Consider the following 15,886-nt stretch of genomic DNA (forward strand, 5'->3'; position numbering starts at 1 on the left):
TAAAAATAAATCAAGTATACAACCATCAATCTTGTATTTTACCTTGATTCCTGCAATCTGTGCACAATCTGCTATCAAAAACCATGCCACCTATGCACTTGAAAGTTTGGATTTGATTATTTCACTGTCAAGTACTTTTTACAGTAAACAATGATATTATTTCCAGAAATTAGGCTTTCAATTACTTGAAAAAGGCAAGACAATAGACCATTGTAAAAACATGATGCTTTTGAAGATAAGATCTTAGAGCTTAAAAAGAGAAAACTCAGCCAAAACACAAAAAGTTCTAACCAACAATTTTACTAAATATGAACTCGATGATAATGTTCAAGTTCAATATATATTATATGCAAATATTGTTATTTAATGCCATTTATAACTTAGTTTTTTTGTTTTGTTTTGTTTCTAATGATGTTTACTCTTCCATTACTTACAGTCGTTTTTTTGCTTTGAATATTGATTTAATATATATAACTAAGTGAACTTATTCTTCAGAGTAAACTTTTTAAAATAAAGCTAATTGTTAGTATTGATTTAATATATATAACTAAGTGAACTTATTCTTCAGAGTAAACTTTTTAAAATAAAAGCTAATTGTTAGTATTTTACTATTAGTTAAAATACTGGTTATTCCCTTTCTTGCTGTGTTTTATTAACTGCCTTAAGTATAATCATGATTTTTCATTAATTATGTACATCATCCCTAGGTTATGCTATCCTTAATTATGTACATCCCCTTGGTTAATCAGGAGTCTACTGTATTTACTTTATATATTATATTACTTTATATATTTTATGTCACATCAAAGTACTTTTTGAATATTTCAAAGTGTGGCATAAAATAATACAGTCAAAAGTCGTTAATTCGGACCTCAAGCGTTGACACATGTGCATAGGCGTTTACGCGTGCGTGTAAGACCTTTTATGACTGCGAATATGTGTTTGCGCAAGCGCAGAATACGTTTTCGCGTGCGCATTTTATGTATAACGGATGGTATAAACTAAAATTATCTAATTATCTATTTCAGTTAACATTGATGATTGCATTGTTCCTTAATTTTCGAATTGGATCCGGCTTATTATTTTTTGCACACTGTTAGGGAAATACTATAAAAGTAAACTTGAACTTTCGATTATGTCAAATAGAATTCCTGATTCTGGAGCTCCCAAAGGATCGTACGAAACGTATATTTTATTAAACGTAAGTATGTTTCGATGTCCATCAAACAAAAAGTGGAATTGCTGCAAAAAATGGATAAAGACATGAAGAATGTGACAGAGAGTTAGTGAAAACGAAAAAATTTCGATTGACAAGTTAGTCGGTATTCTCGGCACAGCAATTAACGGGACTTGAACAGCGGAACTTTGTAACTGAACAAGAAATTATGTCAGTTTATAGAATTAAAGAGCACATAAAACGAAGCAACTTAAACAACTTACATTGAAAGAAATGTTTAATAAAGTAAACAAATAAATATTAAGCTTTCTTTTTTGTAAATTTTGATACCCTTTAGATCATAATTGTTCTTTATTTTATCAATTACGGTTTCATATTTTTAATTTTAGAATTTCTGCATGCCATCTTACGAGATTTAAACTGATGATCTATAATGCGGAAAAATTGATAATCCGGAATCGCCGAAGTCCTGACGAGTCCGGATTAACGACTTTTGACTGTACTACAGTATACTCTGAAGGAACTGGCAATTTTGCAGCTCTTTCCCTACATAAAGGAGTTTGGGAAGCACATATTGTGCATATGAAGAGTTTTAAGACTGGCCTTTTCCCCCCTTTCTTAACAAATTCCAAATGATAATTAACAGCATTTATTAATAACATCTCAGTTTGCTTTCTTCTTAACTATTGTCTCCTTGCAAACATAATTTTCTACATAGTTAATCATTTTGTTTTGATCTAGCAAACATCTGCTGTCATGGATTTGAAAACCGACTAAAGAAGAGAATTAAAGTTTTTCTGTAAAACTGCAATAGACACATCTGAAATGTATAAAACATACAAAGATCAAGCATTAAACATGACCCAGTGTCTTTTGTTGGTATAGGTGATTTCAGGATCGATGTGAAGCTGTTGTTGATGAACCCAGGAATGGTCACACTTGGCAATTTCAAATGAATAAGAGCATTGAAAATATGTCACAATGGATGCTGAAAAATTGTGACCTGGCTCTCTGAATGATAAATTGATAAGCTTAACATCAGTAAAGACAAAGCTCACAAAAATATCAAATAAGATATTGAAAAAAGTAAAATTTGTTCTTGTTTTGTCTTTTACATCATGACTGCAAAACAAAAAGGGAGACCAAATTTCTACACATCATGAGTTGATTCCACACGGACATTAATCTTGATTTTTCAAATATATTGTGACTTAATACTTTGCTTATGATTCTGAGACAAAACACCAATTATCTGATTAGGAAAGTTTTAAATAAGATCATGTTGATGAGTTTTTTTTAAGCAGAAAGGGATAGTTCACAGGAAATTTTTAGGCAGATGGCAAACTCCATATTTTAATAATAATATAAAAAAGAAAGCCTTCTATAGGAAATTTAGCACATTAAATCTGAAAAAGCTCAATCAATTTGTTACTGTTGCATAACAATATATTATTATACTATTCTCTTCATGTCATGCAGTTTCTAGCAAATGGAGATGTCACAATTTTCAGTTATCTCTCTTATATATCAGATTTAGCATCTGCAAACTAATTTTTCTTCCATAAAAAGAAGGCTTAACAATTAGGTAATTATTTGAATAGCATTTAAGATATTTAGATATTTATAATATTTTACATTGTAATAAGAGGCCTTAATAATATTCTAAAAGATGAGTTTTAAGGAGGAACCTTGCATCTCATGAAAATGCCAAACACTGTATAAATTTACAAAGATTGCATATTCAAGGGTAAGGAGTATGAAAGTTGTTTTCTTCAATCACTAACCTTTAGAAACTTTTAAAAATCAAAATATGGAATTCAGTTTTTTCCATTACTGATTATTTTCTTTAAAAGGAAATTTTAATTAATTCTGCAGCACTCCTATACTTTAGATACTTTCCCCTTTCTCCATTTTTCAAAATGAAAATTCAACATAAAATTATAACATAAAATTATACATAAAATTATAACAGAGCAGATGAATATGATTCTACTTAAATCACTCTAGCACTACTATGAACTTGGGGAGACGCTTTGTAGTAGAATTTAGGACCCGCAGAGACTGCATCAGGCATACCTACCGCCGTCTCTCGATAAGCCTAAGTATAATGTGGGATTTTATTTAGTGCAAGATAGAATGCTCCGTGATAAAATAGTGCAAGGCATCTCAGATAAAGCGTTATAAGAACGGCTAATACGAGAGACAAATAGAGCGAAAAAGACTCTGCAGAATATCATCAGTGAATGCAAGGCAGACAAACATAGCAAAGCACAGGCCACTGAAATGAGCGAGAACAAAATCTCCGTAGACGCCCTCAGAAAAAAAAAAAAAAAAAAAAATCGATCAAATCCCCCCAGATAATGCAAATAAAACAGTGCAAGCGATGTGGAAGAAAACATGAGCCAAAGAAGTGTGCCGCATTCAGAACGATCTGCTGAAAGTGCGGTAGGAAAAATCACTAGGTGAAAATGTGTCGCGCCAAACCAAAACAGAGAGTGCATGCTGTTGAGTGTACGGAAGATAGCGACTCGGAGTTTATTTACCTAGGGAAGTAAAAACTTTTGACGCGGTGGATTCAAATAAAGCATCAGTCTGGTACCAAAAGATCACTGTAAATAAGAACGAAGTAAACTTCAAATTAGATATTGGAGCTCAAGTTAACATTATACCCAAGAGTGAATTGTTAAAATGGAGTGAGAAACCAATAATTAAGAAAAATAAACAACCAGTACTGGATTATAGTTATTATTACTAAAACATAGTCTTATCATTAAATATCATTAAAATAAAAATACTTCCTTCACTCATCCCAGATACCGAGCAATCCAGAAAAACTAAAGACAAAACTTGCTCACTTACCTGGGTAGTGTGATGTTGAATCTGTAATAAAAACTCTAATATGTTGATTTATCTAATTATATTCTCTCTATACTACAAAATATATACATTTTTTAACAATTGTCGGGAAATTTTTCTGGCCCCGAAAGTTATTACACTTAATCAGTTCACGTCACGAGGTCGAAAGGGGAAAATCCTTTTTTTCTTCCTACTTCAATGACAGCCAACGCCATCTGTGTCTCGTAAATCAAAATGAAGAGATTTGTTTTTAATATTTGTTAGATACAGCTAATCAGTTTCACAACACTCCCACCTTTTTGATTTTCAGACGGAAAATCAAAAATCAAATAATGGTATCCTTAGTACAGGAACACACTTCTAGAGGGTACAGTTTACGTACAGGACGAATCAGTATGCCATTTCTAGTTTTCACTTTTACAACTCTTACACGTCCATCTCTGCTTGTACAAAGTTCTTGGACACGAGCAATTGGCCAGTTCACTCTTTTAAGGTTCTCACAACCTATTAGCACGATGTCTCCAACTTTTAATTCACAGTCCATCTGTCCATGCTTTTGTACTAACTGTCCAAGGTACTCCTTGCGGAAACGGCTACGAAATTGTTCTCGAAGTTCCTGGCAGAAACGCTGACGAGCCAAGAGTTTATTTCGATCTAAAGCATCCAAATCTGCTGTACCTGAAACCTTAATGTCCTGTAAGAACATGGAAGGCGTTAATGGTAGAAGATCCTCAGAGTCATTTGACACATAAGTTAGTGGTCGACAGTTTATTACAGCTTCCACATCACAGATGACGGTGAGTAACTCTTCGTAATTGACTGCAGCTTGTCCTAAGACTCTCACAATCAAATTCTTGGCTGTGCGGATTAGATGCTCCCACCATCCGCCCCACCAAGCAGCAGTGGGCGGAATGAACTTCCAAGTGATGGGATGCAAAGTTTCCTGAGCAATTACCTTTACCCAGTCAACCTTTTTCAGCAATGCAGATGTACCGACGAAATTTGTGCCGTTGTCTGAATAAACTGTAGATGGCCGACCTCTTCTGGCTATGAACCGACGAAACGCTTGAATGAAGCATTCGGTACTTCATTCAAGCGTTTCGTCGAATGAAGTACCGAAACTTAAGTACGAAACTTAAGTCGAAGTACAAAATTTGGAACTAGTGACATCCGTGATGTCACTAGTTCCAAATGTACACATCTATATACAGCACACGTAAACAGTACTACCCAGGTTTTGTTTTTATTTTTGAGAAGAGGGCCACATAAATCTATGCCGGTAACTTCAAATGCGAAAGCATCTCAAACTCTGTCTAATGGTAATTGAATGGGTGCAGTAGTTGGAGGTTTTGCTGAAAATCGTTTACAACGGACGCACTGTTTCACCACCGATCTAATTCGGCGTCTTGCACCAATGATCCAGAATTCTTTTCTAATTATAACAGTTAATGCTTGTACGCCGGCATGAGAATGCTTTAAATGGTAATCTCTAATTAAACAGTCAACAATATAATGCTTAGAAGGTAATAAAATCGGGTACCGGAATGCATAAGAATCATCTCGTTCGGTGATTTTCGTTTTTACTCTTCTTAAGCCACTCTGATCTCGTACGGTCAAAAGACCATTGATGGAGTCTCCAGTCTCTGGAAAACTCTCCCCCTGAACAAGTGAAAGAAGTATAATTTTAGATTCCTTTATCTCGGAAGCAGACAGAAAAGGCTCTTTATTTACAATTTTCTTTTGACAATTTTTGATAAATCTCTTTATCCAACCTAAAACTCTTAACATTTCTGAAAATTTAGAGAACTTCTCACACCACTTAACTTTATCCGCTTTTGTAGTTATACTAAGATTTACATTTAAATTTATGCCTTTCCTGCGCTCTGAAAAAACTAAAGTTTCATTTGGCTTAACCTCTTATTTTGGCCAGCTATCTCTAGGGTCTTTGAGCCAAACAGGCCCTCTCCACCAATTTAATTCGAAAAACTGAAGAGGGGAACAACCACGAGAAGGTAAATCAGCTGGGTTAGAGTGACCCTGTACATATGACCACTGATTTGCTTTAGTGAAAGCGCAAATTTCCTTCACGCGATTGCCCACAAAAGTCCCCCACGCATCGTTTCTTTGAATCCGTGGTGGAATCCGTATGGCCGTGGTGGAATCGGTCCAAAAATATTTCGGGATGTCATCCAATGTAAGAGCTTCTGTCACATATTTGGAAAGACGCACGCCCAAAAGACAGGCCATAAGTTCTAGACGGGGAATAGTAAGTTCTTTTAAGGGTGCGACTCTTGACTTAGCCATTACAAAACTGACTAATGTTTCTTCTTTAGTTTCGCATCTCAAAAATATTACCATGGCATAAGCATGCTGGCTAGCATCACAAAATACATGAAGTGTCCAGGAACTTCTATCTCCAAAACCTATACGTTGCGGTATTCTCAACTTATTCAAAACTTGTAATTTATTATACCACCTCGAAAATTTACTTTTGATACTATCTGGTAATGGAGTATCCCAGTCTGCTTTTATCGCCCAAATTTCCTGTAGCAGTAACTTTGCAGGCAATAAAACAGGTGTCAAGAAACCCAAAGGATCAAACATTGTCTGCGTTACTGACAAAACCTCTCTTTTAGACAAATTACCCAAAACCAATACAGTCTTAATTTCAATATAAAGGTTATCTTCTATTCTGTCCCACATAATTCCTAAAACTGGTACAGAATTCTCCATTGTGGACTCAGTGCACAAAGTACTTTGGGTTAGTTCCACATCTTTTTCTACTGGGCCATAGGTCCACATACGTAAGTCCATTTTTGCTTCAGCTAATATTTCAGTAGAAGATTTCACAAAATTCACAAGCTCCTTTTCGTTATCAACAGAAGTCACACAATTATCAATATAAAAGGATTTATTTAATTTCTGAGCAATAGAACTTTGTTTCTTTGGTACTTGTGCCAAATGAACTGAAATAACTGCTCCTAATAGAAAAGGGCTAGACTTTACTCCAAAAACTACCCTCGTATGGCGGAAAACCTTCAGTACATTATCTTTCTCCCACCATAAAAATCTTAAAAAGTCCCTATCTTCTTTCCGTAATTCAATCTGTAAAAATGCACGCCGGATATCAGAGGTTATGCCAATGCATTTTTTTCTAAATCTTAACAAAATTGAAGGGATTTCTTCTATTAAATTTGGTCCGTTTACTAAGTAATCATTAAGGGAGGGCGATCTATTAACTTTACATGATGCGTCAAAAGTCTTATCTTAGTTCAGACACTGTCTGGTTTAAATACTGGGTGATGCGGTAAGTAGTGCCCTTTATAATTCAGTTCATTGTCTGGTACTATTTCAATTACACCCTCCTCCATCCATTCATTAAAAATTTTATCATATTCTTCATATTTATGTAAAGACTTGAGTTTTCGGGTGACACTGAACAATCTTTTTTCTGCTACATGACGATTTGATGGCAATTCTGCGTTATATACTAACCAAGGTAATCCGACACAATAACGACCATCTTCGTTTCTGGAAAGAGAGTTTAAAAATTGTTCGTGGGCAATTTCTTCCTCAGCAGCGTTAGTTGAATTCTGGTGAGCATCTAATATTCCGATCGTTTCTAAACTCCAAAGATCGGAGATTTTAAAGTCGTGACCCACTAAACTTGCACACAAAATGGAAGCATTTTTATCTTTGTGATTAACAAATTCCTCCGATACACCACAAACTGTCCAACCAAGTTTTGTACAAACTGCTGTTAGTCGTCCTTTTAATTGTTTTACTGATCCCGTGAGAATTTTTCCATAAATATCACTACCGACGAGCATTTCTATTTTTGGACAATCTGCTCCCAGATCCGACAACCAAATGTTGTTTCATTTTAATTCTTTTAATATTGGACCCTTGGGTACCCGAGGTATATCCCCACATATTATGTCTTGATCTAAAAATTTAAATTCTAGATCTGAATACTTACGCGGACTGGCTGAACATAATTTTATCAAATATTTGTTATGCATCTTTGCCTCTGTTCTGGCATCTCCAAATAAAGTAAGAGCAACATTTTCTTTGGAAATAATTGGTAACCCCAATTCAGTGGCTAATGATTTCAAAATATACGATTTCTGGGAACCACAATCTAAGAGTACTCTAACATCTTTATGCTTTTTGACACCAGCTACTCTTACGCGTAAAGTCATTAAAGCTACGTCAGTGGTACAAGTTTGCCTGGCTGTAGCCATATGTATGTTGTCTATTTCTGATTTTTCTGTAGGAAGTTCAGTTTCATTATTAATGTCCGGACACAAAATAACTGAGTGTGGTTTACCACAAGCAAAACACCTAACAAACTGTTTACAGAACTTTGCCATATGATTTGGTTCCAAGCATTTTAAACAGCATTTTTTCTCCTTAACTTTAGAAATCCTTTCATTAAGAGATAATGAACGCGCATCGTAACAATTTTTACTATCATGCATTTTACCACAAAAAATACATGCATGTTCTCTGGTTGTAAGAAAACCTGTGGCAGTGGGAACATTTCCCTGTTTCTTAAATTTAAATTTACCTTTTGTTTCCCTCTTTGCTTTATCATGATATCCTTCTTTACGACTAACACCATCGAGTCCATTACGTGCCAATTTTAATCTCTCCTCACCCTCCACTTCAGACTTTAAAAATTTCATTAAGTTGGTAAGGCGAGAAAGATCAGTTCCTTCAGGCTGGTTAAAGAGTGAACTCCTTTGCCACGCCTTTAAAACATCCTCTGTGAGACACGATTCCACCATCGGAAATAACCACGATGTGTTTTCGCTCGATTTAAGACCTAAAGACTTTAAGGCTCTCAACTGAGCTTCAATTTTATCATACAGTTTATCAAGAGGTAATTTATCCTTTTGATCTGCCTTCACATTAGAAACAATTAATTTAATTAGTTCCCTAACATACACTTCTACTAATAATTCAGGTTTCCCAAAACGTTCCTTCAAAGCTAAAACAGCTTTATCATAATTTTTACGAAGTCACCGGATAGCTTTCAATGAATTCTTTAGCACGTGATCCGGGCTTCATACACTGAATCAAATAGGAAAATTTGTCACTTTCATATAAATCAGGGTCAGTGTGAATTTTCTCAAACTGCGACCAAAACGGTAACCAATTTATCAATTCCCCATTAAACTTCTTAAGTTCGATTTTCGGAAGTCTATACTGTTTAATCTTACTACAACAAATACCAGCACCATCATTTGGTCTTGTTTCTAAATTGATTTCATCTGAAAATTGCAATTTTTCATTAATTTGCCGAGTTAGTGTTATGAAATCATCAGAATACACCTCGCGACTTTCGATTTCTTTAGTAACATCATCCTCTAAAGTTTTCCCGTCTTCAGCTAACAAATCAAGAATTTTATCATCTACATTTTTTATATCTGAATATACATTTTGTAGTTTAGTAAGTTTATCTCGTACTAAATCTACAGAAAAATCTTCTTTTACTAATTCCGTTTTTAAAATATTAGCAGTTTTTGCAAAAGAAGTGCGTAAACCTGCCTGTTTAAGTTTCAGAGCCTTTAAAGCTTCCATAGTTAACTTTCAAAATAAAACAAACTGCTTTACAAAAAATAGTTCCGAATTTAAACTTAATTATACATCAAAAACTATCTATAACCATTAAAATATTTTTTTTAAAGTTTATTTCTTAAGAATCCTGTCGCGGACGCCACTTTTTGTTATTACTAAAACATAGTCTTATCATTAAATATCATTAAAATAAAAATACTTCCTTCACTCATCCCAGATACCGAGCAATCCAGAAAAACTAAAGACAAAACTTGCTCACTTACCTGGGTAGTGTGATGTTGAATCTGTAATAAAAACTCTAATATGTTGATTTATCTAATTATATTCTCTCTATACTACAAAATATATAAATTTCTTAACAATTGTCGGGAAATTTTTCTGGCCCCGAAAGTTATTACACTTAATCAGTTCACGTCACGAGGTCGAAAGAGGAAAACCCTTTTTTTCTTCCTACTTCAATGACAGCCAACGCCATCTGTGTCTCGTACATCAAAATGAAGAGATTTGTTTTTAATATTTGTTAGATACAGCTAATCAGTTTCACAACAATAGTGACAACCAAGTACCAATACTAGGTGAGTGCTACCTTACTTGTAAAACTAAAAAACTGACAAAAACTCTCAAATTTCTGGTACAAGAACCACTCTGGAATCATCTCCTATTTTGGATCTTCAGGCTTGCTAAGACTTGGGTCTGACTGAAAGAATGAAGAGACAGGAGAGCAAGTGATACAGGAATTTGCAGATATGTTTACTGGTGTGGAAAAACTAAACCGCACAGTAAAGATAAAAAATTATATTAAAAAAAAAAAAAAAAAAGTCACACCTCATGTTGCAGCACTATGTAAAGTGCTACTTGCTTTGCATGAAAAAGTAAAGCAGGAGCTAAACAGAATGGTTGAAACTGGCATCATAGCGAAAGTTGATGAGCCTACAGAATGGGTGAACAACATGGTTATGATAAATAAGCCAAAGAAATTGAGAATTTGTCTACATCCAAAGCAGCTTAATGAGGCTATTCAAAGACCTCATTATCCAATTCCTACAGCAGAAGCCCTTATGACAAAACTCCAAGGATGTTAAATATTTACCATTTTGGATGCCAAGAATGGATTTTGGCAACTACCACTTGATGATGAGTCATCATACTTGACAACATTTACAACGCCCTGGGGAAAATTCAGATTTTGGGTTTTTCCTTTCGGTCTGAACAATGCACCTGAGGAATTTCAAAAGGCCATGGAGGAGATTTTTAGCAATGAGAATGAGATAAATCCATATTTTGATGATTTAGCCCTAGGATCATCATCAGTCAAAGAACATTGCAAGTTGTTGCGGACGACACAATAGCCAGAAGTGCTAATCTAAAATTTAACATCGAGAAGACACAGCTATCTCGGACCTCTGTGACTTATTTAGGACATGTACTGTCTGATAAAGGCATTGCACCTGATCAAAAGAAGATCCAAGTGATTGAAAAGTTTGCAGAACCAAAAGGCTGAGAAGACTTGCAGCGATTTCTAGGAATGGTCACGTACTTAGCAAAATTCACACCTCAGTTGTCAAGTCTAACTCACTCATTAAGGTAACTTTTGAGAAAAGACAGTGAATGGTTATGGGATGAAAACGTCCAAAGAGACATGGGGCTTGCACAATCATCACCTAACACAGATGATTGTGCAAGCCCCATGTTTACAGTATTTTGATGAGCGCAAGCCTGTAACTGTGTCAGTAGACGCCAGTAAATATGGAATTGGGGCGGTTCTCCTACAAAATAATGAACCTGTGGCTTTTGGATCAGCATCATTGACAGAAATGCAGCAAAGGTATGCACAGATTGAAAAAGAACTCTTAGCAGTTATATATGGGTTAGAACATTTCAACTACTATACGTAGAGAAGACATGTAACAGTGCAGACTGATAACAAACCATTACTAGGCCTTAGTAAGAAACTTATGATTCAATCTCACCTCATCTACAGCGCATGCTCCTCAAACTGAACAGGTATGATTTGAAATTGGAATATGTCCCAGGAAAAGAATTGCTAATAGCTGATGCCCTGTCCAGAGCACAGACAACTTTTGACACCTTTGACGACACCTTTAGCCAAGAATCTACTGTTAATGTATGTCTATTAACACAAGCCTCTCCAACAAAATGGCAGGAAATTGTAAAAATGACAGAAAAGGACCCTGAATTGCAAAATGTGTTATTTCACATAAAAATCGGATGGCCAGAAAGAAGCAAAACAAGGCCAGCAGCACAACTTTACTAGCATTGCAAAGAAGAGCTTTATGCGACAAAGGATGGAATAATTTGTTAAGGACAATGACTAATTGTACCAGTATCTCTTAGGAAAGAAATTATGAAAAAACTGCATGTGTCTCACAAAGGTATAGTTTCTACTAAAGCTAGAGAATATTTTTACTGGACTAACATCAACAAAGATGTAAAAGAATATGTTTCCAAATGTGCAATATGTCAGAAATATCAACAGGCTAATCAGAAAGTTTTTTTAGAACTGTGATCTACCAGAGAGATACTGGCAAAAAATTGCCTGTGATTTCTTTTACCTGAAAGGACAACAATATCTGTTAATGATAGACTACTTTTCAAAATATGTAGAGCTGAAACCACTTAAAAGCTTAAGTTATGAAGTCCATTTTTGCAACACATGGAATATCAGAGAAGCTCATCACTGATGGTGGACCACCATACAACTCGGAAGCATTGCAAAAATTTCTTGAAGAATGGGGTGTTATGCATAACATCACATCACCACATTTTCCTAGAGCAAATGGGCAAATTGAAAGATCTGTCCAAACTCTCAAGAAGTCTCTGAGCAAAGCTGCAGAAGAAGGAAAAGACTTGTATATTGTTTTGCTAGATTACAGAATTCAATCTGCAAAAGATTTGCAATCTCCGGCTGAATTATTAATGGGAAGAAGACTGAGATCTTTTCTGCCATCACATCCTAAAGCACTGCAACCAAAATTTCAAATAAAAGGTACAAGTAAAGCCTTGGAAAAAAGGCAGATGGTGCAAAACAAATATGCCAATAAACATACAACCCAGCTTCCAAAACTTCATGAAAATGAGAAAGTATGGTTCAAAGGGAAAATTAAAGAACCTTGGGAAACAGGGTATGATCATAAAGACAGATCTACAGCCAAGATCTTATGTTATAAAAGAAAATGGAACTGTGTATAGGAGAAACCGATATCACATTCGTAAAGACAAAACTATGTGTAAAATGACAGAGTGGAACAGAACAGCAGAAGATTTGTTTGGACTTGGTAAATCAATACTGGATCAACTTGTTCTTGTAGATAATGATTAGCAGGATCCACCTAAGGTACAGAAAAGTGATTCTAATAAACATTCTCAAATTCCAGGAAATGTGTCAACTGAACCAGTGTTAAGACGATCAAGTAGAAATAGAATAAAACCTCTCCGATATACAGATAATTAGGAAGAACTTATTGATGCCATAAAATTATACTTTATTTATAGACTAATTATGGAATTTAATGAACTGTTCAGAACTCTAAAATACCAGTTTAATTAGTAAGTCATAATTTTAATGATTTAAGTGAGCCATCAAGGTATGTAATTTTACTATGTTCTCTAAAGTCAACTGTTAAGTAATAGTTTAATGTCAAAATGTTTTCTGAAGTTAACTGCTAAGTAAGTAATGATTCAAAATAATCATAGTACTACGTTAGTAACATGCACTAGTCTTGTTCTAAAAATAAAAAGATCATATTTAGATATTATTTACTATGCTTGCCAATAGATGGCAGTGCCTCTAATCTGACTAGCTAGGCAAGTGCACGGTATTTGTGCTGCGTCACACTCTCGTCACTTGCCGCCAACCATGTAGCATCAATGTCTCTCTTACGTATAAGTAATCTACTTTAATCTTATAAATAAACAGTAATTAATCTATGTTTGACAAGTCAACTTATATAACAAATTCCTCCAGAACTGGAAAAGCAAAATGTTGTTCATGACATTGTAGATGCAAGATGGTACTCCTCCACACGTCAGAACATTTTCAGCAAATGCTATAACAGAACTTTAGAAGTAGAGTCATCACCTGTAACTTTGCAGTTTCATCAACACTACGATCTCCAATTTCATTTCGATGGATTTCTGGTTCTTGGTTATCTGAAATCTAAGGTGTACAAGTCAGATCCATGAGATTTGTCAGAATAGAGAGATGCCATAAAACATGAAGTTATACAGATTCCTCCAGCCAAGTTACTTTCATCACTGCTGTCAACAATCTCCTGCATGCAATGAATGTGTTATCATCTGAAAACGTGGGCACGCAGAAAATTCATAATTCCAATAAAAGCTTTTTTCTCTCTTCCCTTTTGTTTTGTCATTTGTCCTTTTTCAATGCATTTCTTTGCAAATGTTTAACACTGGATATTTTTGTCATGCATGTATCGTTCCAACACTATTTGTGATTTTTCAATGCAATGTTCAATTTGCACAGGAAAAAAAAAAAAAAAAAAAGGGTGTTCCCATTAAAAAATTTCAATATTTTCCACCGTAACTGTAATTGTGAGAGCTCTACTGTTTTAAATCATAATATTCTTGAGGTCACACCTTCAAATAACAATATCTGAAATTTCATTTTGATTGCTTGAGATTTACACATTGGGGAAATTTTTTTATGACCACCTTGTATTTATATAAGTACATAAATAAAACTAATAAAATAGTTTTAAATACTAATTTTTTCTAACTAGAGAAAAAGAATAAAAACATACTTTTGCAGAGATATTCTTTATTATAGCTTGCTTTTCACTTTCAGCGACTTCATAATTTTTTAATTTATTTTTATACTCAATTTCAGTTGATTTCAATTGATGCTCTTCTTCAGTTAATTGTTCTGCCTTTGTTTTCAAATTTGCTCTCTTCTCTTTACATTCTAGAATTCCTCCCTAAAAATGATTTTAAATAATTTTAATTTTGTGAAATATTAACAACATAAAATTACCTTAGATTAGAATTTTTCATGATTTTAAAGAAAAATCAAGCTTTGGATACAAAAGTCAAATTAATTTTAATTAAATGTCTTTGCTTAAAATAACCAACAATGAGATACTAGTTATTTAAAGGCAAGGATGTCTTTAAAAGGAGAATAAAACTCAAAATTTTAATCTAATTCTGAATTTATAATTCAGGAAGTGAAGCTAGAACTACACAAATTCAAGTACTTTTATAGAGAAGAAAATTTCAGTGCTTAAATTTTATATTAAATAACATATCACACAGTTCCAAGATATATAAATGAATTTTTTTAAACCAACTAAAAATAATTATAAATTGATTTCAAAGATAATTTATTTAAGGCAAACAGATTATCTCAAAAATTTCTTAAACAAATACAACTTCCTAAAAATAAAAAGCACAGTTTTTCAGAGTGAAAAATAAATCTATAAATAGGCCATTTTTGGTCCAATTAGGCTTTCTTTAACAGGTTATCCAAAGTACATACTTAGTTTTCCCTAATAACACACAAATATACAGTGGTCAGAAGGGAAGATAACAAGCTATAATATATATTTTATGCAATTCACAAAATTTTTCAAAATAATTCAAAATCTGATAACGCAACTCAAAATTAAATATAGAAAAATTCTTACTCATAACATTGGTATTCATAAGTAACACCTTTTCAACAATAATTTTTGAATGTAATTATACTGTGATAATTATCTCTCTTCTTTCAACACTCTGCTTCGAACAAATTGTTTGTAAATAGGTTTTGAAACAAATACAGCAGTACAAAATCAGGTTTATTTTATCTTATCTCTTACCTGTTTCATTCATTATATGCACGAAATTCTTGATATAATCTATATCCATAACACCTAGGGGCTCACTTTCAGTTATATTAATACAGCCAAAAGTCTTTAATCTGGACATCCATAATTCGGAATGATCTATAATCCAAACCTCAAAGCTACAAACTTTATGCGCATGCGTAAATGCATAATGCATTTAAGCATGCGCATATGCATTTACACATGCAAATAATATGTTTACGCATGCGCGTCTAATGTATAACGGTCTGTATAAGCTAGGCTAAAATTATCTAATTATCTATTTCAGTTAATGTTGTAGATTGCATCGTTACTTAATCTTCGAATTGGATCCGGCTTATTATTTTTTGCAGACTGTTAAAGCAATTTTATAAAAGTAAACTTGAACTTTCGATTATGTCAAAAAGAATTTCCGATTCTGGAGCTGCCA

At 33.9% G+C, this 15,886-nt stretch overlaps 1 protein-coding gene across 2 annotated transcripts in view; it reads right to left on the bottom strand.

The window, feature by feature from the left end:
• The window catches only part of LOC118203882 (structural maintenance of chromosomes protein 4-like), a 233,953-nt gene that overhangs the window by 14,222 nt on the left and 203,845 nt on the right, over nt 1–15,886 (bottom strand). For both annotated transcript variants that reach the window (XM_085822460.1, XM_085822461.1), the window contains exon 23: nt 14,398–14,571. In XM_085822460.1, coding sequence (XP_085678586.1) covers nt 14,398–14,571 — 174 coding nt within the window. The remainder of the gene's footprint in view (nt 1–14,397; nt 14,572–15,886) is intronic.

This window comes from Stegodyphus dumicola, chromosome 8, assembly GCF_044657685.1.
Source record: "Stegodyphus dumicola isolate Sdum_Otavi_A_Nest chromosome 8, ASM4465768v1".
NCBI lineage: Eukaryota > Metazoa > Arthropoda > Arachnida > Araneae > Eresidae > Stegodyphus > Stegodyphus dumicola.